The 22,872-nt window shown below is 33.4% G+C and overlaps 4 protein-coding genes across 11 annotated transcripts in view; 2 read left to right on the top strand and 2 right to left on the bottom strand.

The window, feature by feature from the left end:
* Positions 1-22: 22 nt before the first annotated feature.
* Positions 23-10,420, top strand: LOC123706755 (eukaryotic translation initiation factor 4E-binding protein Mextli). Of its 7 annotated transcripts, none has more exons than XM_045656147.1 (13): positions 23-99; positions 553-677; positions 744-897; positions 968-1,121; positions 1,461-1,662; positions 2,626-2,697; positions 3,235-3,295; positions 4,598-4,742; positions 5,526-5,660; positions 5,861-6,047; positions 6,913-6,978; positions 7,786-7,904; positions 9,188-10,420. In XM_045656147.1, exons 2-13 carry the CDS (start codon positions 557-559, stop codon positions 9,290-9,292), a joined length of 1,521 nt encoding a protein of 506 aa, XP_045512103.1. In that variant the 5' UTR covers positions 23-99; positions 553-556; the 3' UTR covers positions 9,293-10,420. The 7 variants fall into 7 exon arrangements, with proteins under 7 accessions (XP_045512103.1, XP_045512105.1, XP_045512106.1 ...); XM_045656149.1 differs by lacking the exons at positions 23-99; positions 9,188-10,420 and adding exons at positions 172-389; positions 8,862-9,028; XM_045656146.1 differs by lacking the exon at positions 23-99 and adding an exon at positions 173-389.
* A 71-nt stretch (positions 10,421-10,491) lies between these two features.
* The window catches only part of LOC123706701 (mitoguardin), a 45,960-nt gene continuing 33,579 nt past the window's right edge, over positions 10,492-22,872 (bottom strand). Inside the window, exons 4-10 of the mRNA XM_045656054.1 lie at positions 15,370-15,536; positions 14,745-14,918; positions 14,398-14,507; positions 13,305-13,473; positions 12,528-12,632; positions 12,136-12,264; positions 10,492-11,827 (exon numbers count right to left, since the gene is read on the bottom strand). Coding sequence (XP_045512010.1) covers positions 11,513-11,827; positions 12,136-12,264; positions 12,528-12,632; positions 13,305-13,473; positions 14,398-14,507; positions 14,745-14,918; positions 15,370-15,536 — 1,169 coding nt within the window. The 3' untranslated portion in view covers positions 10,492-11,512. The remainder of the gene's footprint in view (positions 11,828-12,135; positions 12,265-12,527; positions 12,633-13,304; positions 13,474-14,397; positions 14,508-14,744; positions 14,919-15,369; positions 15,537-22,872) is intronic.
* Positions 16,372-18,732, bottom strand: LOC123706703. The gene is made up of 4 exons (XM_045656058.1): positions 18,542-18,732; positions 18,178-18,378; positions 17,615-17,912; positions 16,372-17,237 (listed from the first exon to the last, which is right to left on the bottom strand). Exons 2-4 carry the CDS (start codon positions 18,376-18,378, stop codon positions 16,939-16,941), a joined length of 798 nt encoding a protein of 265 aa, XP_045512014.1. The 5' UTR covers positions 18,542-18,732; the 3' UTR covers positions 16,372-16,938.
* LOC123706702 (protein unzipped) overlaps positions 20,158-22,872 on the top strand; it is a 28,082-nt gene continuing 25,367 nt past the window's right edge. For both annotated transcript variants that reach the window (XM_045656056.1, XM_045656055.1), the window contains exon 1: positions 20,158-20,350. The gene's annotated coding sequence lies outside the window, so the exon portion shown is untranslated. The remainder of the gene's footprint in view (positions 20,351-22,872) is intronic.

The following is a 22,872-nucleotide window of genomic DNA, read 5'->3' as shown; positions in this document are numbered from 1 at the left end:
TAATAAAATCGGTAACTTTTTTTATTTGCATGTTCATTCTGCAAGTAGTGAAGTCACTTCACTAATTTTATTTTTATTGCGAATTAATGGCGTAGCCAGGTGAGTTTTCTTGTTTATTTCTTATTTCATCGAGTTCTATAGTTTTCAATTGTTTTGTCTTTACATTCAACATCGAGTAAAATATTCCTTCTTTCAAAAAGTCAAAATTTTTCACCTTTCCTTTTATAATAAAAGAAAACCCAATTTAACGAGTAATGAACACGTATTGGATTTGTACTGAATTTATTCGCTAAAGAATATTGTCATCACTTTCACTTTTCACGCTTTTTGCCCGATATTAGTGGTTTAAGTTTGTGTAGATTGCAACAAACTGAAGTCGCCATGGATGAGTGAGTTGCTCATTTTTATGATAGCTAGGTTCCTGTTCATTGTTTCATTAGCTATGAATAAATTATGACAAGGTTACACGTTCTTCAATAATATTGATTCAATTAATATCTATCAATATTGCATCTTGTATTTTCATAACTTTGATGATTTATTTACAAACAGCACCATGTCGACCCTAACGAAAATGACCCGCACAGTCAAAAAACTTGAAGTACCCAGACCCTTGAAATCGACGACTAGTTCTGCACACAATCGCAACTCGGTAGTAGATGTGAAAATAAATTCTGGTAAGAATCTTGTTAGTGGTTTCTGCACTAAGCAAAGTATGTGTTCTAATTAGATGTCTGTTTCAGTTGATGACCTGATTATGCTGACAGAGGGGGTGGCTTACCAAATGATGCAGGGTCAGTTTGACCGAGCTCTTCATAGTAACATTTCAACTATGTACTCTAACCTGAAATTATATGGTGCTCAGCTTGAAGGTGTCTACAAAGAGTTCTTAGATAGGTTAGTAAACAATATCAATATTATTTTTGTTATTGTTTTTATTGACATTTTATAAAAAATTTCTGCATAGGTACTTTGTTCTTTTCCGAAATGGATCTCAGGATGAGAGGCTTGATAAGAAGAGTCGTCTTCATTTGTTGGAATTAATTGAATTAAGAGCAAAACACTGGCAGGGGTCGGATTATATGAGTCAATACTACAGGCACCGTGGTACTCATGCTGAGGTACAAAGTTTAATATTTATATTAGATACTTACTAGGACTATGTTTAACCTTCCCATATTGTTAAAATAATTTATATACAGTGTATCTTTATATGGTGACACTGAAGGGATTGTGTAGATTCTGACATTATAGAATGTTTTATAAAATTAATGTCACAAGACAAACCAACTAAAATTTTAATGTTGACGGGGGGTTTTGATCGTCACTGTACGTTTATTACATTCCAACCTGAAAAAATATTTTTGTTTTGATGGAAATTCAACCCAGCTTCAACTCATTATATAAAAAATAAGTCATGAAGGCAATAAAAGATATTACATAGAACAACTTTTGCACAGCCGCTGCTGGTACCAACCATGGAAGGTGCAGGTTCGGGCGGCTCGGTGTCCCCAACGCTGGCTGCGCCCACCGAGCCGCCGGCACTACTTGCCCCGGGGGAAGTGATCAAGCCTTCAGGCAAATTCCCTAAACCGACTAAGATTCCTGGCAAGAATTACTCTAAGGATGAGGTTGTAATTAGAAATGCTGATTCTGGAAAAGGTATGTTTATAACATATTAGAAAACGTTATTTGACCTGGTTATAAAACGATTTTATAGTGAAACGTGAAACATTTGATGTATATTATGTTTTCTTAATCCAATAAAGATTAAAATTTCTTTTGTTAAGCGGTCTGCATGACATTGTTAATACATAAAGCATAAGTTATGTCGTAATTTAGAGATATATTCTCTGCATGATTTTTAAAGTACTCCTTATTAGACGCATGTTCGTTTGTAATGAAATGAAATGTACGTACTGCGTATTTTTAGCTTAGTCAAAATTAATTTTTGCATGTCTGTTAAAATAATTTTTTTATCAATGTCAACATTATTTTGAAATAATAGTAGAACGCCGTTGTATTTTGTGTCGTAAATACGATTTAAATACAACGTGAAGCATGTCGTAATGGAAAGCTTAAAAAATTGCATGGACTATATTTTTTTTTGGATATATAAACTTTTAATTTCTTTACAATTGTAGCAATTATACAGTTATGTAGAGCAGTGACGTGAATTCTGAAATGTTTCAAATAATTCTTTCAATTTTTAATTTTATTATAATCTCTGTAGTTTCGGTAGGGTTATACAGTACTAGTGTACCGGAAATTACATCAGTATCATGGATATTATGTTATATATAACAAATATAATTTAAAATACGTATTTTATTAATAGACAATGTTTCGAGATCCATCGTCACGAGGCATTTATATGCAATAATCTTTACATTTAACAAATTCGCTTGCGCCGTCTCTACGATGAGATCTTTTTAAGTTTTCCTGTTTCCACCCAAAGCGCGGGCCATAGCTAGTTGCGAATAAATAAACGTGACAAAACTATAATAAGGTAGTCATAATAATTTAAGAATGGTTGTAGCGTCTAATTTCTTTGTCGTAACTCTACCGGGTCATTTTGTTTACGTCACTGCGTTTAGAGTTTGAAGTATTGTTTTGGGTTTCCAGTGATGGGTATCAAGGGCAGACGGGTGCACATGATCGAGGAGCTAAGTGATACGATTATATCGTTTCAGAGAGGTATGATTGCACGGTGGATGGTGGGATGCTTAGCATGGTGTGCTGGATATCTCCATATATATTTAAAAAATATGCAAATATGTTATAAACATAAAACTGGCAATGTTGCTAGCGTATTATTATTGTTTTATAACATATAATGCAGGAATAATCCGATTTTCTCCAGACATATGGCCAGATTTGACCTTCAAATATGTTTAATCTCATTTTATAGCACATCAGACAGTGCTGGAGATTACTATGATCGTTAAAACAAGACTGATACAGCATTACTTAATTTTAGTATCAATTCAAAGCGTTAAAGACATTTAGGAGAATGGAAAAGTAATATATAACAATCTTGTTCAGCGATTGCGGCGCTAACCTCATTGCTTGATGGATTGCCAGAAAAGAAATGGAAATAAATGGAATTCATTCAAATGTCGTGATAATATTAACCCTCATAATGTTCACATAGCTTGCTTTCAAATAACAAGACTAACAATTGGCACCTTGACATTAATAGTTTAGTTTTAATTTTTTTTACTTCCACTTCAGTGAGCCCGGGAGCCAAAGAGCGCTTGGTGCAAATTACTGGCCCCAATGAGGAGAACGTCAAGTATGTATAATCAACGAATGTATTGTAATAATTTGTATCATGTTTAATTGAGCAAATTAGGTATATTTATTTTGTTGGTATAGTAGAAGTGATTATTGCCCATTTTATAATATAATTTGTTACTTTAATAACTTCCTTTATAAAACAATTCAAAGTTCTCAAGCTTATTATACATCTGCGTTACCCATACTAATTGCTGATTGTTTTTTCTGCGTTATTTTTTACATTTTGTAAAATTCTTTAAATATTAGTTGTCTTAACGAATCGAATACAAATTTTCTCAAACACGTGTTACGAGATAAACTGACATCCATTTTGATACCTTTATAATTGATTACGGCTTGTTATAGACGCACTGGCTCATGAACTAGAATGCGTGACTCATAAATGCTTATGAACCTTTATAAGGATATGGCGCGGTTTTCACGGACTATTCACTGGTGAAATAACTCTAACGTATAAAGATTTCCTATTCATAATTCAATACTATACCTATGTTATATATTTCTTGTTAATAGATTTGTGGTTATTAATTGGGTTAGAATGGATAATACATACATCGAACAAACTCAAATTCAAAAATCATTTATTCATATAGGTAACACAATGTACACAATAAAAAATAAATATACATGAAATGCTTCTAAATTTACATTTATTGCCAGTTCTCAAATCAAGGCCGTAGAACGGAAAAGAAGAACTGGCAATAAACTCTCCGCCACTCTTTTTAATCGCCAAGTTTTTTTTTACACAACGTTTGTAAGGAGCTGCAACTATTACAACATCTTAAGGAAATAAATAATAATAAAATAAAAAACAAAGATTTGTCTCAATTGTCAAAGATCTTCTATCAGCAGGAGGCATGGTGAAATTAACATTCTCATGGGAACAACACGGAAATACATAGTCTACAACAATATCTATTCATTAAATATACGCAATATATGTCGATTCTTTTTATATATATGATAAAAGAAGATAATTTTAAGGCAATCTACTTGAAAAATATATTAAAAATAACTTCAGGTAGCTATTAAATACTTTGTCCTTACACTTTGAAAATTATATCATACTTTAAATAATGACAAAATATTGATAAACTCATCAACGCGGTGATCGTCCTAAGTCCGGTTATTTAATTGTTTTACCTGCTTCATAAGTCATTCATTTGTAAGAAAAATTACTTATTGGATATGAAATTGTAATTTTAATTCATATTTGTGTGCCTTATTCCTTTGGGAGATTTTGTACTTAGTACCTGTTTCTTTATATTTCGCTTGTAGATCACATCTTCATTTTCAGCCACGCCAAGCACCTAATCGGCGATACGATTAGGCGCAATGCGTCCCCTGTAAGGCTGGAAGGTGTGGAAGGCCTGCCTTTAGGAGCATCACGCGCCTCGCTCGATTCAAATGGGTCTGATGAACCCGTGCCTCGCCTTAGAGAGGTAATTCACTTAGGATAGTCGACTCGTAGATTATATTAGGACTCTAAATCTGTGGCTTAGTGTATTTTAATAATAAAATTATCGTTTATACTATACATGATACCAAATAGAAAAGTTATGTATAGTTAAGTGGAATATTAATTTGTTATTGGGTGTTAAAAAATGGTTGCTAAAAAGTTATAGATATTCGTATTATGATAATGGTTTATGAAATTTGCTCACCTCCAAGTGGTCATTTAGTACTTGAAACTTAGAACAGCCATCCTTTTTAACTTTGTGCCAATATAAGTTCTGACTTACGATGTTAGTAAAAACTCATTTATCACTCATCTTTTTTTGTCTAATAACTACTATGTTTACTTAATTTAAAGTCCACTCTAGTGTCTTAAAATAACTCTCCTTTAAATCTCACTAAAAACCTCAAGCGATAAGCTTAAAACTGTGACTAACTAATTCACAGTTTTATTAGCACTACACTTATAACAACTAACTACGCAAGGCCTTTTAATTATACACACTAAGCCCATTAGGTCGAGGTAAGCCGAGGTCGATTTTGGCATGTTTTTTGTAATTTCTTCGTCAATGCTTCCTGTCTTTATTTCTTTATTGCGTAACCCTTACATAAATTATATATAAAAATCTAACATAAAAGATATCGATGATGACTCAAGGATGAATGCGTAGTTTGATTTAGGTCCTTATAGAAATTTGCGGGCGTACCAAAGAGCGTTTACTAAACCTTAGAAAATGTATAATTATTTTGTAAACACAAAACCATTTCAGAAATCTCCGCATAGCAACAGAGCATTACTGCACAGTTTCTCAACGAATGATGCCGCTTTAGGAGAGTACAAGTACACGGTGATGTTTGGCACTAATTCTATTAAGATCACCGGCGATAACTTGGATTTCGTTAAGGCAAGTTATCTCGAAAATTCATTTCATTCATCAATTTTATTTTCTAAAATTAAAGTCATATATAATATTGATAAAAACATCACCACATTTTTTTGATAAATTAACTTGTGTAAGTTAAGACATATTGTCAATATATAGAGGACAAATTTACTCTCTTTATTTGAATCCATTAAAAATAAAATATATACATATATATACAGACAGCAAAACTGGTGCTAGACGAGTACTTTGAGAGCGCAAGCGCGTTAGAAGCTATGGGTGCTGGTTCGGGTGATTTCTTCACTTTGTCCCAAAGGCCGAATGCAGCTTTTATCTTGCAAGATGATACAACTCTAAATGGCAATGATGATGACGAGGTTTTTGTGCCGGCTCAAGATAATCAGGCTGGTAAGTTTTTTTTTGTTGTTAATGGAAAGTTAGTTAAATTCAAAACAGTCTTTCAACATAGAAACTACTAGGATATTGCTCGGATTTGTAGCTTTTTTCAATATTGAAATCTAATTTTACGGCGTAGGTGTTTACAGTTAATCTAATTCTAGCGTTAGTACATAATAATCTGTTTACGTTTGGTTTTTCTGCACATAAGATAGTGATATTTTCTCCAACGTTTTAGCTAACATAGCATGTAATGACGCATTTGAAACTTGCGCAAGCCTAAAGATTTCTAGTGATTTCGCTTTGCTGCTTAGACGGCAAGTCTACCATAGTTTATGTACGAAAAAGGTGCTTTTATACCAGAAGAAATACAAAATAAATACTTTATAATATCGGTTCCAGTATTTATTATTATGAAACTTTTATATCTCGACTGACTGAAGCATGTAGGGTTTGAGTTGATCGCATCGCATTCCCATTACCTATAATATATATTATAATTAGTAATTCATAATGTATATTTGTTTGATTATGTATTTAATAAGACTGTATATATACATCGAACCACGAGTGGGGCAGACTTTTCCAAATTTCATATAAAACCATCGGCCATTATTAATACCCAATACACTGCCGCCATTACATTTTAACCCAAGTTTGGCTATTCATCGACATTCCGATACAGTTAAATTTAATTATAAAAACCAACAACTATTAAAATTCAACAACATAAAAGTAAAGTCGATACATGCAAATTTAGATTTTCGTATAAACAATGAAATATTTTGAATGAGAAAGTTGTTGTTGATGAATATCAGACAATACCGTGGTGTTTGTATCGTATGGGGCTGGTGGGTACAGAGTTGTGGTTGTGCAGGCGAGGGTGACACATTGCCGCGACGTCCACGATTCTCGCGTGCCACCTCCACTGACAAGAACCAAGGTAAGGCACACCCACACAATAGTCACTCGGTATAAATCCGGCTCGAAGGATCAATTCTCTATACGAATTCTTTAAAAATTTCGATTAGTGTTAAACTTAGATTTGACATAAAGTATCCAAATTACACTTAGTTAATCCACAAATCGATTCAATCATTACTCCATTCTTAAAACTAATTCCAACATTGACTTTGTTTTTAATTGTACATTTTTCTGTTACATATACTCCACATTTATTTAAATTATGTATTTAATATTTACGATACTTTCAGAATTGTAGGATATAAGTTATTAAGTATTTAATTGCATTCATGTTGCGCATGCGCCTATGATTAACGTAACATATATATAAGCCTTTGGTTAATAATTTTACATGATATTACTATCGTTTAGCATGATTTGATCACGCTACGTAGAATGCAGAAGTCAGTCAATAACAATAAGCTTTGTGTGCACTCAATAATATATATGTTCAAGTTTCTGGCTAAGTGAATAACTACAACACAGGTGTAAATACGTGAATTATTTTTTTTAATTAATAAAAAGCTATTGGTATTAATTGTTCTAAACTCTTGTCGGCACTCGCTCACGTTGTTGAAGATTGTCATAAATGGTTTCGAGTTTCTAGAATGTATCGAAAATATTTCCTTTAATCGATAAAAGCACTACAGACAGCGTTATGTTCTTTGAAACATTTTTAAGCCGGATATAAATTTTTTCGATGCACATACGCGTTGTAGAAAAATCGATTTCGGTCATCGTCAAAAACTAGTCCACGCGTGAAAGTACACACTATACGCGTGTCCAGGTTCAGCGGGAACAAGACAGGTATACACGTACGAGACGCTGGTGCAATACGCGGATTCGCCCCTCAGCAAGCTGCCGCCGGCCGGCCTTGCTGCCTTTCCGCCGGACCTCGCGCGCAAGGTAACGCTCCCCTCGCCTCGCCCCTACCGACCCCCTCCGCGGGCCCGCGTCATCCCTTTCCGCGGCTGGCCGCCCCTCCACCATCCCAACTACCTTGCGGCGCTACTCTGCCGCAACTTTTATTAACCGGGCACTGAGGATATCGCGAAATGATTTGGAAATTCGACACAATTTTTCCCTGGCTCACTTAACGTCTCGCTCTTAATTCTGATTGGGAATCTTACTTGAAAGTATTGATTTGACTTTATCCGGAAATATTTTATCAAAATTTATGATGACTGCGACTGTTCGCCATATTTGAGAGGCAATTAAATTAATTCCATAAGCCAAGTCATTTCGCGATCGTGTCATCTTTTCGTCAGCTTGATTCGGGCGATCCCCTCTCCTCATAATACTCTTAATGTGCTAATTTATGATTTAGTATGTTCCAGAATGTTTTGATTACATCAAAGTTTAGTAATTAAACGATTGAGTAATGTTAATAGATATAGTCTTCTCGCTCTTAAAAGAGTTCAGATTAACTAATCTGCGTAAGAGCATTCTGGAATGCACGAATGCTTCACGCACTAATATCGCAAGAGCATGGGCCAAGGTTTATAAGGCTTAAAAAAATTTCAGTGTACTCAAATGTAAGTCGTAGGCTAATTGGATTTCTAAGCATAATTTAAATTAAGCTTGTTTCCCTAAGCTACTTTTTAATATAAGTTTGATTACACTGAGGTTGATTAGCGTAAGACTAAATTTCTAGTTTAAGAGTTGATTCCTTTGCTACCAAATAAATGATCTCAATTATGTGTGTGTTGACGTAGCGAAAATTCGCAAAGTTGTTATAGTCTTTTATATGATGGTATTATTAGATAATTATATTCTGTGTTGATACGCAACCTTTTAAATATTTATAAGCTGTTTTACTGGGACGATGTTTAATGCCGTTTTCAATTCACGCTGCCCGGACAGAATGGATACTCGAGAGGGGTTCAGTACAGGTAGAGGTTACTAGGAGTTTCCCCGACTTTATTGAAAGCTTATATTTTGTTTACGTTGTGTTTCGCTTTTCTATAAATTAACAGTGTTGTGTTCTTGTCAATGTCTATTGTTTTGAATATAAAAATGTTTAAAAAATGCACCTGTCTTTGCTTTGCGCTTCTATCCTTCATACTTAACCCAATGTGGCATGCGGCACTGCTTTGTCTCTAACAGAAATACGCTTATCATAACCAAGGAGCGGTTCATTTTAGCACATTTAACGCCGACAATCTAAAATCAATTGGAACAATCTACAGAGTTGCCTGGAGTTTGACAGCGCCAGTTATTTGAAGAAGGTCCGGGCTGCGGTAGCTATCACCATGGCGGCCGTAGATGCGCCTGATTCGCCAGAACCGGAATAATGTTATCCGTCCGCTGCGCTCGCTCGCATTTTTGCGCACTCACAGTTGACCTATAGCCCATCTAATCCTGGTGATTAGTAAATGATTTTTAAAATGACAATTTCGCCTCTGAAGAAATTTTGCAGCTTACACACCAACAGGCACCACACGGTGAGCGAGCGCAATAATGGGAATCATACACAATTATATTTATCACGAGAGCCGCGTCTTTGCTTTACGCTAGGTTGCCTAGTTCTATCGCTTCACCTAGCAAGACACGTCCGTCTCTTAACACGCTTCATGTAATTTAGCGGACCCTAACTCACTAAAAGTATTAGCTCACCAAAATATTTATTTATTGAAAATGTTTTTATTTAGTATAGTTTTATAATTTATTTACTAATGGATCTACTGTTGTGATAATCGCGCAGGGATGATGCGTTTTTAAATTTGTTGCGATCTCTGATTTCTTTACATTTCTAAACATGTGCCTTGAGAACAAAAATAACTACGTAGTAAAATTTTCTTAGTTTCGTTATTTATGGTCTGCGGAAGCGAAAAACTTCTGATATTATAGTGATTCCATTTATTTTAAGAAGAATGCTTGCATTTCTTTGTGTGTTTGTATACTCATTCAAATTGTATCTAGTTTCTAGTCCTATCGAGTGGTAGTCGATTCTCACTACGTCGTAAGATTTATATTTCTAAAAAGCCTGGCCGAGGTATATTTACAATTATTATATCGTTGTTTTGTTTCTTATTTTATCAATGTTTATGCCCATTGAAGCCAAGTCTTGTTATAATTTGACATATATTTTTAATAGACTAAGAGTATCCAGGCTTTTTTCTATATTGAATAGTTTAAAAAAAATATTAAAGTATTTTAAGACTGTTATTACCAATATATATTATCATTTATTTACACGAGACGATTTTGTAGGCAATTACAAAAGACACCATTTCAAAATACCTAAGTATGCAATATATATTTTTGATACAAATACCAAAAAAGGTATTTAAAACGCACTGAGGCAACTAAAATATTTTGATTGAAAAATAAATCTGTTTATTGAAATGTGTTGAAATTTGGTTATTTTTGTTTTATTAACTGTCATTGTAAAATTTCTAGATATACTAAAGTTTATAATACATTTGAGTTTTATTTAACCTTAGCGGAACCTTAATTATCTCAAGTCAAAATAAAACAATCAAACCTAAAATCAATGTTTATTGGATAATGTCATAATTAAAAATAATTTACAAAACCTGACCTTAATTAAGCGATAAATAAAATGCCTATATACAAATCAAATGCTGTACAACTTAAAAAATATTTTCTCATTAACTATGGCACGAAACTAGGCTTATTCACAAACGTACATCTTCAAAGACTAAAAATGTAAATTTGCGGTTTATAGCAGCGTAATGATATAAATACTATGTTAGAACAGGATTCCTATGTGAGGATGTATAATTTATTTAAAAAAAAACATTTCCGTTCATCAATTATGAATGGACGATTCATACAAAATCATATTGTTTCCAAATAAGACCTAAAAAATAAATTGTGACATATTTACTGAAGCTACCATGATTATCGTTAGTTTCCAACATTATCATTTGATTAATTATAATATTAAATGCATATATTTTCTTAGATACAATTGAGCTCAAAAATTCGCAAATTTCAAACTTTGATAAAGTGTAAACGAAATTACAACGTTTTCAAAATCGTTAAGCTTGTGTTTATTATATAGATTGTATATCGATCTTTAATTAACTGTCTAAAGAGTCAATTAACTCTCTGATTTAACTACTTTACTGCGACATGTATATAGGTTTGAAATGCGCAGTATATAAAGTCAATCCAATTTAAGAGCTAACTAAAAATGTTATATAGTAAGGTGCATATTTAAATGATGTTTAAGCATTTGGACGTATAAGGCCTAGTAATATTCTGGTGTTAAAAATTAATTAAATAATTATTCATAAACATTACTATAACCCTAAAATAGTGAATGCTTTGTTACTTGTTTGGCAAATGCGACGAGAGCGATAAGGACAAAACAGTTAATAGATTTGAGGCATAGTAAGTTTAGGAGGAATAGTCATGATTAGAGGCGCCTGCGCCGAAGGCTAATTTTTAAAAGACCTTTAAATACGAAAGTCCAAATACATAAGCATCAATGAAATAGAGCATTTTATTCTTCGTTAAAGTAGCTCTTGACACTATTTTGTCACTCAAATCCTTTCAGACAACTTATCAGTTATATTAGCCGCCCTAGTTCTAGCGTGTTGCATTATGTCTGCCGCTAGGTCTTCGACATTAGTGTATCTAGACTTTTGGAAACTGAATAGATCTGAAATAAACCCTACTATCTCTGACTGAAATGATTCGCAAACGTCCCTCAACCGCTCCCTGGGGCCAAGAAAACCCCAAACTAAGACCGGTAAAAGATGTTCCGATATGGAATAAAAGTGGGCCATGAAACCGTCGGGATATTGTAAGTATCGGCGCTTAGCCTTTATAACGGACCATACAGCTGTTGTGAGTGCCTGAAAAAAATTGGCTTTTAAGTCAAATTAATTTTTAGTCCAATATAATAATTAATAGATTTATAAAACACAACGGTGTTTATAGAATATTTAGAAGAAATTTTTTGGTAATTTGTACTGAGGATTGTATCTAAATGATGATTATATTTCAACGATTTTAGCCTTCAACAATTTATTTGGTCAATTTAAATGGTTCATATACTTAAAACACTAAATAAAGTGATGTTGGTAAAAGGTAGGTGTTCGGACTGTTTTATGGTATCCACTTTTGACAAATAAAAGTACTTCGATAAACTACCAGAACTTACCGTTTCTTTGAAACCATCTGAAAGCCACCGATTTCGTACGACAGCTAGAACAGAGGCTGGCGGCGAAGCCAGGTCTTCAAATGCATCGAGGAGAATAAAATCCAGCACGACGTCGTAGAATGTTAACACCTGGAATATTATTTTAAGCTTAAGCGCGCTGAGACCACGGATTACTTGGTCCAGTTTTATAGTCTTGATTTGAATAATAATAGTTGCAATTGATATATGAACCTTATATTAAGTACTGATAATAAGAATTGGTGAATTACGGAATAAAGGCATATAATTAACGCCATAATCGTTTTACAAAATGTAATTAATTAAGGCTAACTTTTAAAGTATCGATACAATGCACTATGCAATACAGAAACCATATGTAATCTTAATATTACCTTAACACCTTTACTGGTAAGTTCACTCTCAATGATTGGCCAGTTAGCAGCATCCGTGGTCAACGTCACCATCTCTTCGTATGCAACTAAGAACTCTTTTGGTTCCTAAAAATATTGCAAAATATCAGTAAACTAAATTTATATACAGAAAGATCGCACATTCATTTCGGAGACTTACCAAAAATACTTTGAGGTGCTGAAGATAAGGGATCTTGAATTAATATACCTATGTAATGTTTAAATTTTATATCAATTTCAATAGAACCAAAAGATAATTTAAGAAAACTTTTAAAAAGTTAGTCTCGAGATAATGATGTTAGTAGTCTCAACAAAGTTGACCTATTGTAATGTCTATACATTACATATACCGGCAAACATCTTGATCAAATGTCCTTGGCTGCGCAGAAGTGATTATTAGGTATCACTTCGGTGGTGCGCGGCGGCGGGAGAGGACGTGTCGATCGCGTGATTGGTAAATCAGTTGACGTTTGTGTCCCGCCCTATGTACGATGCGCAAACTTTCCCCCACTCTGTTGTTTAATGCTCAAGAAGTTTGCCGGTATCTGTAGCGTCTTCTGATTTAATTTTGATCTAGCTCAATTCTTCTTTATAATGATAATGTTATCATGACGTATGTACGTACCCATAATCAAAATATTCTCCTGAAATTATCTATTCCATTATTATTAAGCTTGACGTAGGATTTAAATTCGAAAACATATACTCTGCGTATGTCCTAACCATTAGACCGGCAAGGAAATGTGTACGTAATCATACCTTATCAGCAAAAAGCAGTAGATCCGTTAGCACCTGTCTCCCAGCGTCGACAAACCACGCCCAAGACGCTGCTTCACGAAATACAGACCGGAAAGCCACACGTAGACAATGCAATTTGCATAGGAACTCTGAATCCGTATTACATTGGAGAACTTCTGTACGGAGCGTCCTGCCATAAATCATTTTATTAAAACGGCTATTAACGCAAATTTACTTCCCAACTCGACGATTCAAGTGCTTTGTACAATCGAGGTTAGCGATATTGAAACGTTGAATTATGTGAAGCGGTAGCATACAGACATCATAAATAATATTTTGCATTCCTTCCAAAAGAAAAATTCCTAAATATTTACGACAAAAATTGAATTTCTTTAAGCTACATGACATTAACGGCTACACGCTATAACGACTCTACTCTATTTAAATACTATATTATATGCTTTATGCAGCATCGTCTAAGGGAGCGTTTAAGTATTACGTCACGCAACTTTTGGAGATTCTTGCCCCCCCCCCCCCCCCCATTAAACGCACCGTAACGTTTTCTGTATCCAATAGTAAAACGTTTCGTGACCACCCCCAGTGACTCTTTATACCTAAAACTTATTATTATTTGGTGTAAAGTACTGGAAAGTCGAAAATAATATTATCAATTACACGTAATTTAATCCCCGCTCCGCATCGTAACGTTTTACAAGAGAAAAATTTCCCCCCCTAAAATGTAATACTTGAACGCTTCCTAATAGACAAAACTTCAATTAGATTTTTTAATATTTGTGGTATTAAGAAATCAGTTATTCACGACGTCAATTATCTACTTTAAGTACGGACAGTGTTCGAGTGTTCGAATCAATCAATTGTTAATTATTGAGTTCGGAGTAAAGAAAAATCGTCAGGAAGCCGATACATTAAACCTAAGTAAGACAATCACCCATTTGGTATCAAATAAAAATTATGAATGAAATATACCTACTTAAATCTGAGGCATAAAGTAGCAACACTCTAGAATGTAAATTAAGATTCACGCATATTTGGTAGTAAAAGTTCGCGTCTACTATTGCCAATTTCGTAGAACTATACTAAAAAAATATCGCACCTGTATGGAATGCCTGTTTCAAGCTGTTTAAGAGCCATTTGATAAAGTTCTAAGCTTTCGATTTCTGGTAGTGAGTCCGCTAAATCGTCGAAGTCTCTGAGGTCAGCCACCTGAAATTTATTAAGTTTATCAAACATTAAATGATTTGTTTGACCCTAAAACGCTGATATGGACTGAAATGTTTTTAGTCATACAAAGTTGCGAGCAATAGGAAAATTGATTTTATATGGAGTTGAATACCATAAAAATAGTAATCTTAACACTCACAGACTTGATGTCGTAACCATAGATACGAAGCTTCATTACTGAAATCACCATTGGAGTTGCCCGTTTGCCTAAAAACTCACCTGATCCTCTGCAGACGCAAACGACTCAGCGCTAGAGTGATGTTCTTTTCGAGTATGATCTGAGACTGTATGGGTGTGAGATAATAACCTCGCGCGGCCTGAACCTTCGCCACCCCCGCTCTCGGAACGGAATAACACAGACCGCTGGTCGAGGAATAGAAGTTCGCAGCGCTCCTAAAAATTAATCAAGCACATCAAAATTAAAAAAAATATATATCATTCACAAATACTTATGAAGCACAAAGCACTGTATTAAAAAAAACAATGAATCTTTCCAAGTCCATGAATTGCTAAACTAGACTAAAATCAGACTTTTGATTTTTCAACAACAACGATAACAACTTTTTCCATTTAGAAACATTATGTTAGGGTTATGTTTTAATTTTTCAGTGCGGTTTAACGGTGAAAGGATTTTTGAAATCGGTCCAGTTTTTGAGTTTATTCTTTACATTAGATTTATCGTATTATTATTGTACAAGAATAATACTATATCACCATAATAATAATATATTGATTATGAACATTTTTGCTTACTGAAGGTTAGTGTCTAGTCGTGCAGCAGCCCCAGAGGCATATAACTTTAAATGGATTCGTATATTTTTCTGTTTATGTGTCTAAATATTACCTGCAGTAAATATGCGTTTTGCAGCAAATCTTGTATCTCCCTACAAAATTCAGCTTCTTCTGGCGAAGTGAGGGCCAAAGTGCCGGCACCTCCACCACGTGCGTTTACTGAAAACGCTGCCAGCGCATCTTCCCAATAGTTAATACTTGTTTCTAGGGCTTCCATACCTGAAAAAAAGGAGTAGAGTTCAGTGAATTTAATAAATAAAAATGTTCTTTAAAACTTAATAATAAAATAAAAACTTTTTTATTGTGCTATGGTAATAGTAGAAAATTTGCTAGGTAGGATCCTAATCTATTAGGTCCTGAAAGTATTTTTTTTTAGGTACAAGTTAAAACTTGTAAATTGTCAAAACATTTCTATAGATCTATTATTTAAAGAGTCCGGACATAGAAGTTAAATTTGTTTAATGTTAATAACCTTGTAGGTTGTATCTAAATGGTATTAAATATAATACACTACAATATAAATATAAAATAATATCAAATTCAAAAAATCAAATAAACGTAATTAAGTATGAATACCATATTATGTGCGTAATTGAGGAAGTAAGATTAGCTAGATGTACATAACAATATATTTAGGTGTAGATACGATATTTTAATAGCTTAGTTGATCCGAGATTTTAAAATCAATAATTATTGTAATTTCTAATAGGAGTTGGTATTATCATACGTCTAGAAAATTGATATGTATGTATGTTTAATCTTCCTGAGAATATAAGAGAAATTGTAACAATACTCTCAAAGTATTGAGATATAAGACCAGTAACGCCATCTTGTGGATAAGCGCAAAATTAACATCACAGTATTGTCAAAATGTGGTAATATACATATATTGTATATAGAATAGACGTAAACATAAAACTCCTTCAACGCAAATTTTCATTATTCACTGAACTCATACTTCTCAAGTCTTGCTTAGTCTCCAAGATTTTATATGTACTTAACATAAAGCCTTAATTCATTCAAACCCATAAAGGACATAAATAAAATAACGTAATATAACTAAGCTTATATATTATTTCCAAGACATTATTTCAAATATTTACACAACTTCAATCGAAAACCCTAATTTACTACTAAGGAAATTTTGACTTTCTCTTTGCCATCTATTAAACTAATGTCGCCACAATCCTTTTGCCTTTGCTTTCTATCTTACTTCTGTTTCTTTATTTTCTTCTTTCGTAATAGGCAAGCATCAACCTTCTTGGCCTGACCCAAACACTTGATTTTTGGTTCTAGAGCATTCTCAGAATATTATGTGGACAAGGATTGTAAAGTCCACAAGTGTACAGAGGTGAGGCTACAAGTTCATGTTCCATCTTTTTCTATATGTAAGGCTCAAACAAATTTCAACGCAATAGCTTTTTACATTAGACTAACTGCTTTCTTTTATTACTTTTTGTATGATATGGAGCAGACTAGCTTAAGGTGCAGGCATAAAAGGCCCTTGGACACCCATGTTAGTGGGGAGACTGTGAAAGACCTCCTGCCATCAAGGTGGTGTAGATGAAACCTGGTATTATTTTCAGCAGAGTTGAAATCTACTATAGAATAATAACTTCTTTCAATGTGGCATCTTCTTTATTGCATCCTTGCACTCCTCTATATCTTGCAATACAAATTGGATACCACTGGTAAGTTCTTGTATTTTGTCTGTAATGGCAGTGAGGCTATTTGCAATTTTTTTATCAAGCAAGTTTCTCCTTTGTTCCTGACTACGGAGAGTACTTGCTATTGACTGGAGGGCATCGGCCATTCTCTCTTGTGAATTTACTCTCCGTTCTTCTAAATCTAAGGCCCATTGAGGAGGTGGAGTCACATATGATTTCTCATTTTGTTGCTCATGCAAATTTATGTCCTTAACTGAAATTACAATGTAATAAATGTATAAGTATAAATATATTAAAAGCTTTTGAACAAGTACAAAGGTAAATTTGCTGTGGGATTTATGTCAGTAGGGTAAATATATTTTGCATGGATAGGAATTAAATTAAATTTTTATTTATGTGAAATATTAGAGACTTTAATCACCATGGTCAAGTTTTTTTGTATCAAATCCAATCTGGTATTGCCACAGAGAAGGTCCTGCGTCTAGGGCAGTGCCTGAAACATTCTGAGGCTACCTCCTTGTAGGAGGAGTGGGCACCAGTAGAGGATAAATGTAAAGGGATAAGGAAGGAAGGTTTCTTTTGGCTCCAACATAAAACTGTTTTTGACTTCAATAATTATTCAATTATTACCTGCGGAATCTGATTGTTTCTTACAATTGGAACTGTTTCTTATTTCCTCTGTATTATAATCTTCAGCAAAAACCAATTCAACTTCAGAATATTCAGTTTTAATATCCATGCTATAGTCTTCTTTCAAATTATCAGTTTCACTTGATGATGATGAAGATTTTGGGCTTACTTTCATTCCAACGTTTCCAACTATTTGCAAGAGTCTTATTTCAATATCATTTAATGTCATTTTCTTTTCGCCATTTTTGAGTGCATTATTAGCCTTTTTACGACATTTACTTGTCCATTCCGTAAAATACTAAAAAAAAAATATTGTATTTGTTAAATAATGGTAGCTGCTTTAGATGGTTTACCTTACAATGCACAATGTATATAGTTCAGATAAAATGTATGATGCATGGATAAAAAACATATTGTAGGAACAGTTGATTACCTTCTTGCTCAAAGAGAAAAATTAAGAATAAAACCACAGAAGTATCTGTATACCACAGGGCCACTAGGGTAACATAGCCAACAAAAATATTTCTCATAAGAATTTACATTATTAATCAATCATAAATTACCCTTCTCCACTGCTCTGGAGTCCGTACAGCACCTCCTTTTACAGCATTTAATATCTTGCTCACTGCTAACCATTTTTCTTGTGCAATCATATTGTTTGCAATTGTTTGGGTTCTTGATTTACCTACTAAATGCTTATGTGATTCAAAGTATTTGACCATGATGTCAAGTTGTTTCATTGTTACTTTGCGTTGAGGTGCCATCTGAAAGTAGTAATATGGTTTTTGGAATCAATATTATATAATATAATAATTTTAGAACTTGCTAAAAATATTAGTGCTAAAATGCGGTACTTTACTTTAAACAATCTTAATTCATGAACATTTGTCTAGTTTTTTATTAATTTATTATATGATTATAACTTACCTTTTTTAAATTTAATACCACAGTTTAGAACACTAAAATATCAATTTTAAATCAAAGGTTATTGTTTATTTTGTGAAATGACCCGTCTAGTAATTGCTACAAAGTAATCAATAAGTTATCGATTACATCTCATAATAATATAATAGAACCTCAAATAAAGTAAATTAAAATCTAATTTTTATTTTATCTAGTTAATTTTGTGCTTTCTGTTTTATTTACATACACATAAACACTCATTAATCTTTTGATATTTTGTTTTAATTTTATAAACTTAGTGACAGTTTGAATTTGACAACTGTTAATAATTGACATATGATAGATGACACTTCTTCAGCTCACAAAGGTAAGCGGACAATGGACACACTGCCCACTACATTTAAAATACATATATATCTATGTAATATTGTTAGAATTCCTAGAGAGCCATCTATGGCCTGCTTAACTTGAGTAAATTCAAATGTGTTGCAGGCGCCATCTTTTATCAGATAGCCAAAGTGTTTATTATTACTTAATTGTTCATTGGTAAACCGAACGGAGAAGCGAATAGTTAGGTTATATATAAGGGTTACTAGGGGATTGCGTCTCGACTCTCCTGAATTGGTTTTAATGTATTATAAAAAAAGGTTTAATACCATTGGCCTGAAATTGCATGTCTTATATATTCAGTAGTACTTTATTTATGTCTTTAAACTAAATTGTTTTGCGGTTAACCGAAATAATTTATTTTGAAGGAGCAGCGTAGGTCGGTGTCGGCTTACGGTCACCTTAATTAATTGTTTTACTGGGAATTTTTACAATACTTAATATTTTTTGTTGGAATCGCCACTTCATCGTTAATAACTTTATATTAATCAAACTGTACATACTGATATAAAATCTAGTCGGTGAATAAACATATTGTAATAACTATATTTAGACATGATTGTTATAATATATAAGCTAAAATTGTTATAATATATATATATATATATATATATATAAATGGGTAATAGATTTGACATATTTTTGTTATGTAATTATGGCAGCATATTCGGTAAAGGTATATTGTGCGGCGTATTCAATATAAATTAAACTACCTATCTGAGCCAACGCGAAACTTCAAACTCAGTGTGTTCAGTTTTTTTATTCTCTTTGTTTTACATTTGTTATAATGCGACTCTGTTAAATGTCTAATCTTCATTTTTTATTTTGTATTGAATTAGTTCTTTCTCTGTGAAACTAGCTTGTTCAACGTGTCTGTTTCGTTTCCATGTAATATAATTTAGATTCTTTTAAGAATCTCGAACTTTATAAATCTTACAGCCATTTCACTCGCATAGTGTAGTGGTTAAGCGTGTGACTAACCCAGGAGACAAGTGTTCGAATCTTGACTATAGGTACACTAATGAATTTATATTTTTATGTGTGTATGTCAGGCACGTATGGCTAGACAAAGAGAGACTGAATAATTCTAAAAAAAGAGGATATACACATGTCTGAACTAAATAACGCCTTACAGAAAGATTCTACTATTCATATCGGAGTAGGAGTAATTATAAATATAATACAGTTGAGAACCCTAGCAAGTGGCAATAAGGTTTGCGCTCGACCAGACTACACTCTATGCTCTATACCTCACGCGCGGGGATTTCTCCGTCAGTCGGCGACAGGCACTGCATTGCGCTGGTATTGCTCATCTCTATACAATTTTACGGTTTCTAATTGTCAACCCGTAAATATTGTGGATCTAGTGTTTCGTTGTGTTGTGCGTTTGGATTTCGATTCGTGTTTTCTTTACGCGTTATATTAACGCCGGTTTTTGTAAAGCAGGTAAGATCAGAAAATTACAGAAACTCTCTAAATTAATTTCATTACTTTTATTAAGAGTATAGTTATTATATGAACGCGTAATAAATTATAATGCTGGTAGCGGTAAGCAAATATTTTTAAATTATTTGTTAATCTGTTAAACACGTTTGATTGATGAATGATTTTGATGGTTTGATGAGTATGATGGAAACCCCCGACGGATAAAAAAAGGTTTTAAAGAGATATATTAAAATGGTTGAAGTACCAATACCGTTTTAGTAATATAGCTATTGCTAAAATATATGTACGACGAAAAAAATATATGTACCGTATACACTACACAGAGGTTACAAGAGTAACTTTTAAATACATCTCGCAAGGACCTCCTAACACGTTTTCTTCAAACCGGTTCAGCATAGAGGTTTAGATGCCAGACTTATGTAATGGACAGATCGTATATGACATAAATCTTCTCTCATCCGGGAAGTATATTGCAATTTTCTTGTACCTTAATGCGGTTATGATGTATATTTCTAAGTATATACTTAAAATATTTTTTTTTGTCATACTATTGCTATGGGTTGGTTACTCACAAAATAACAGGGTCTATGTTCACCCGGAAGACATTTGCTTATAAGTTGTATAGCGTCTTATAATACTTTAATTCTTATACCTGCTTTCGAAGAAAAACCTTTTTTTGATTGCGCGGTATTCGATAAAGTAGAATAAAAAATATATTTCGAAAAAAGAACAATTTACAATGACGTTTCGTGTAGAGATCCCCACATACATCTGTCAACAAAGATTCGGGAATTCGCATTGTCAGCGACAGCTGCATATCGCTCCACGTGCTAGCTTGCATTGAAAATTGTATTTATATTTTAACAAACTATATCATGCTAGCGATTTTGTTAGTATATTGTTAAAATAATACATACACTGAGGACAGAAACTACCACAATTTAAATTAACTTACATAGTAATTATATTTGGGTAGAATTTGTTTAGAATAATTATAATAGGATAAAAATATAATTTATTTCACCTGAAGCCTTTATTAGGTAAATGTAATGACTCAAATCTCAAGAATTTAACATGCATAAAAATCGCTAGTGACGAATCGGATTGTTCAAAGGCAAAAAATACGTAGTTACATCCGCCATAAATACAAATCTACAGGTTTTTAAAGTGATTTTTATTTTTTACTTTTGATAATATTATATATAATCAAAAAGTATACAACCTAGTGCCACATTTTAAATGCTTCCATACGACGAAGATATACGTCAAACTCTTATAGCACCAGGAATAGAAACAATTAAATGAGCTTCAATTGTATCGGTAATATTAGGCCAGAAGCCGTCGCGTCAGAACACTTGGCGTCTTGGTATCGATCTATGAGCTGACGTCATACAGGCATTTTGCACAGCCTACCTATTAGGTAAACAAACTTGTGGATTGCGTGCCTATTATTTAACGATAATAGGCGTACGCGTCGAAGTGTATATTAGGTAATTGGTTGTAACTTCATCCGTAGCCGATTTACGATGTATTAGAAGAATTAACAGCGCAACGTAGAGAAACTTACTGCAACACCGGAGGCAAAAACATCACGTGGAAATTCGCCAACGATCCTAAAAATTGTAAAAAAAGCCCAAGACCGAAATCCGTAGAGAAAAGTATTCGCACCAAATCTTACTATACCTACAGACAGAAAGAAATATATAGGCAGAATATAGACGAGATAATTGTCTCTAAGAGGAGTTTGTTTAGTTTTCTCGCTTTATACTTTCTGTCATATTAATTATCGTCATAAAACCGAGATGTGAGACCCACTGAGGAATTTACAATTTATGTATGCTAATAGAAAAGTTTGATTATATCCGGTTTCGGGATGAAATGGCTAGCGACAGATCGATCGCTTAGTACTTGTTCATTTCCGTTCGATCAAATGTTGAGTAGTAATTGCCAATGAAGTCTAATAATACGTTACCGAAAGTTCATTCACCCAATTCTTAGTAATTACCAATGTGATGCAATGTATGCAACTGAACGGGTGTTGAAACTAAAAGACAATAATAAGCAATCATAATACCATTTTTTTTTCTATGACATTCGTAATGAGGATCTGTTTTTTTGACATAATAATTGGTAATTTGCGTGCCCTACATAGAGCGAGGCCTACATCTTGGGACAATTTCATGACGCAATAAGATGGGGTGGGCACGTTGTCGACTGGAAAATTGTGTCAATTTCCACGAACTGTCATAATTGCCTTGAACGGAAAAATTATGGACATTGGTTCAGAAAATATATAGATAAATTACCCATTAAATATATACGTGCAAAAGTAAATACATATCATAATAATTTTCTCTCATAGGTCCAAAGAGCAATGAAGTCATAACAATAAAGTTTACTGTTATTGTTTGCAAAATGTATTCCGTCAACTAAATATAACGAAATAAAAGGTAACTGTTATGAAATCTGAAAAAAAAAGCGATTTCCCGTTCCGTTACCGGATTGCGTTAATATTTAGATGC

Source organism: Pieris brassicae, chromosome 3 (assembly GCF_905147105.1).
Source record: "Pieris brassicae chromosome 3, ilPieBrab1.1, whole genome shotgun sequence".
In the NCBI taxonomy this organism is placed as follows: Eukaryota; Metazoa; Arthropoda; class Insecta; order Lepidoptera; family Pieridae; genus Pieris; species Pieris brassicae.
Note: the sequence above shows the minus strand (reverse complement) of the source record. Positions and strands in the feature narration are given on the sequence as shown.

Bases quoted from the DNA above. Each gene is read 5' to 3' on its own strand.
- LOC123706755 (XM_045656146.1), top strand. The intron at 898-967 runs GTTAGTAAACAA...ATTTCTGCATAG, and splicing joins TACAAAGAGTTCTTAGATAG to GTACTTTGTTCTTTTCCGAA. The intron at 2,698-3,234 runs GTATGATTGCAC...CTTCCACTTCAG, and splicing joins GATTATATCGTTTCAGAGAG to TGAGCCCGGGAGCCAAAGAG.
- LOC123706703 (XM_045656058.1), bottom strand. From the start codon at position 18,378: ATGGCACCTCAACGCAAAGTAACAATGAAACAACTTGACATCATGGTC. The intron at 17,913-18,177 runs GTAATTTATGAT...TTTTTTTTTTAG, and splicing joins CTCCAGAGCAGTGGAGAAGG to TATTTTACGGAATGGACAAG. The intron at 17,238-17,614 runs GTAATAATTGAA...TTGTAATTTCAG, and splicing joins GAAACAATCAGATTCCGCAG to TTAAGGACATAAATTTGCAT.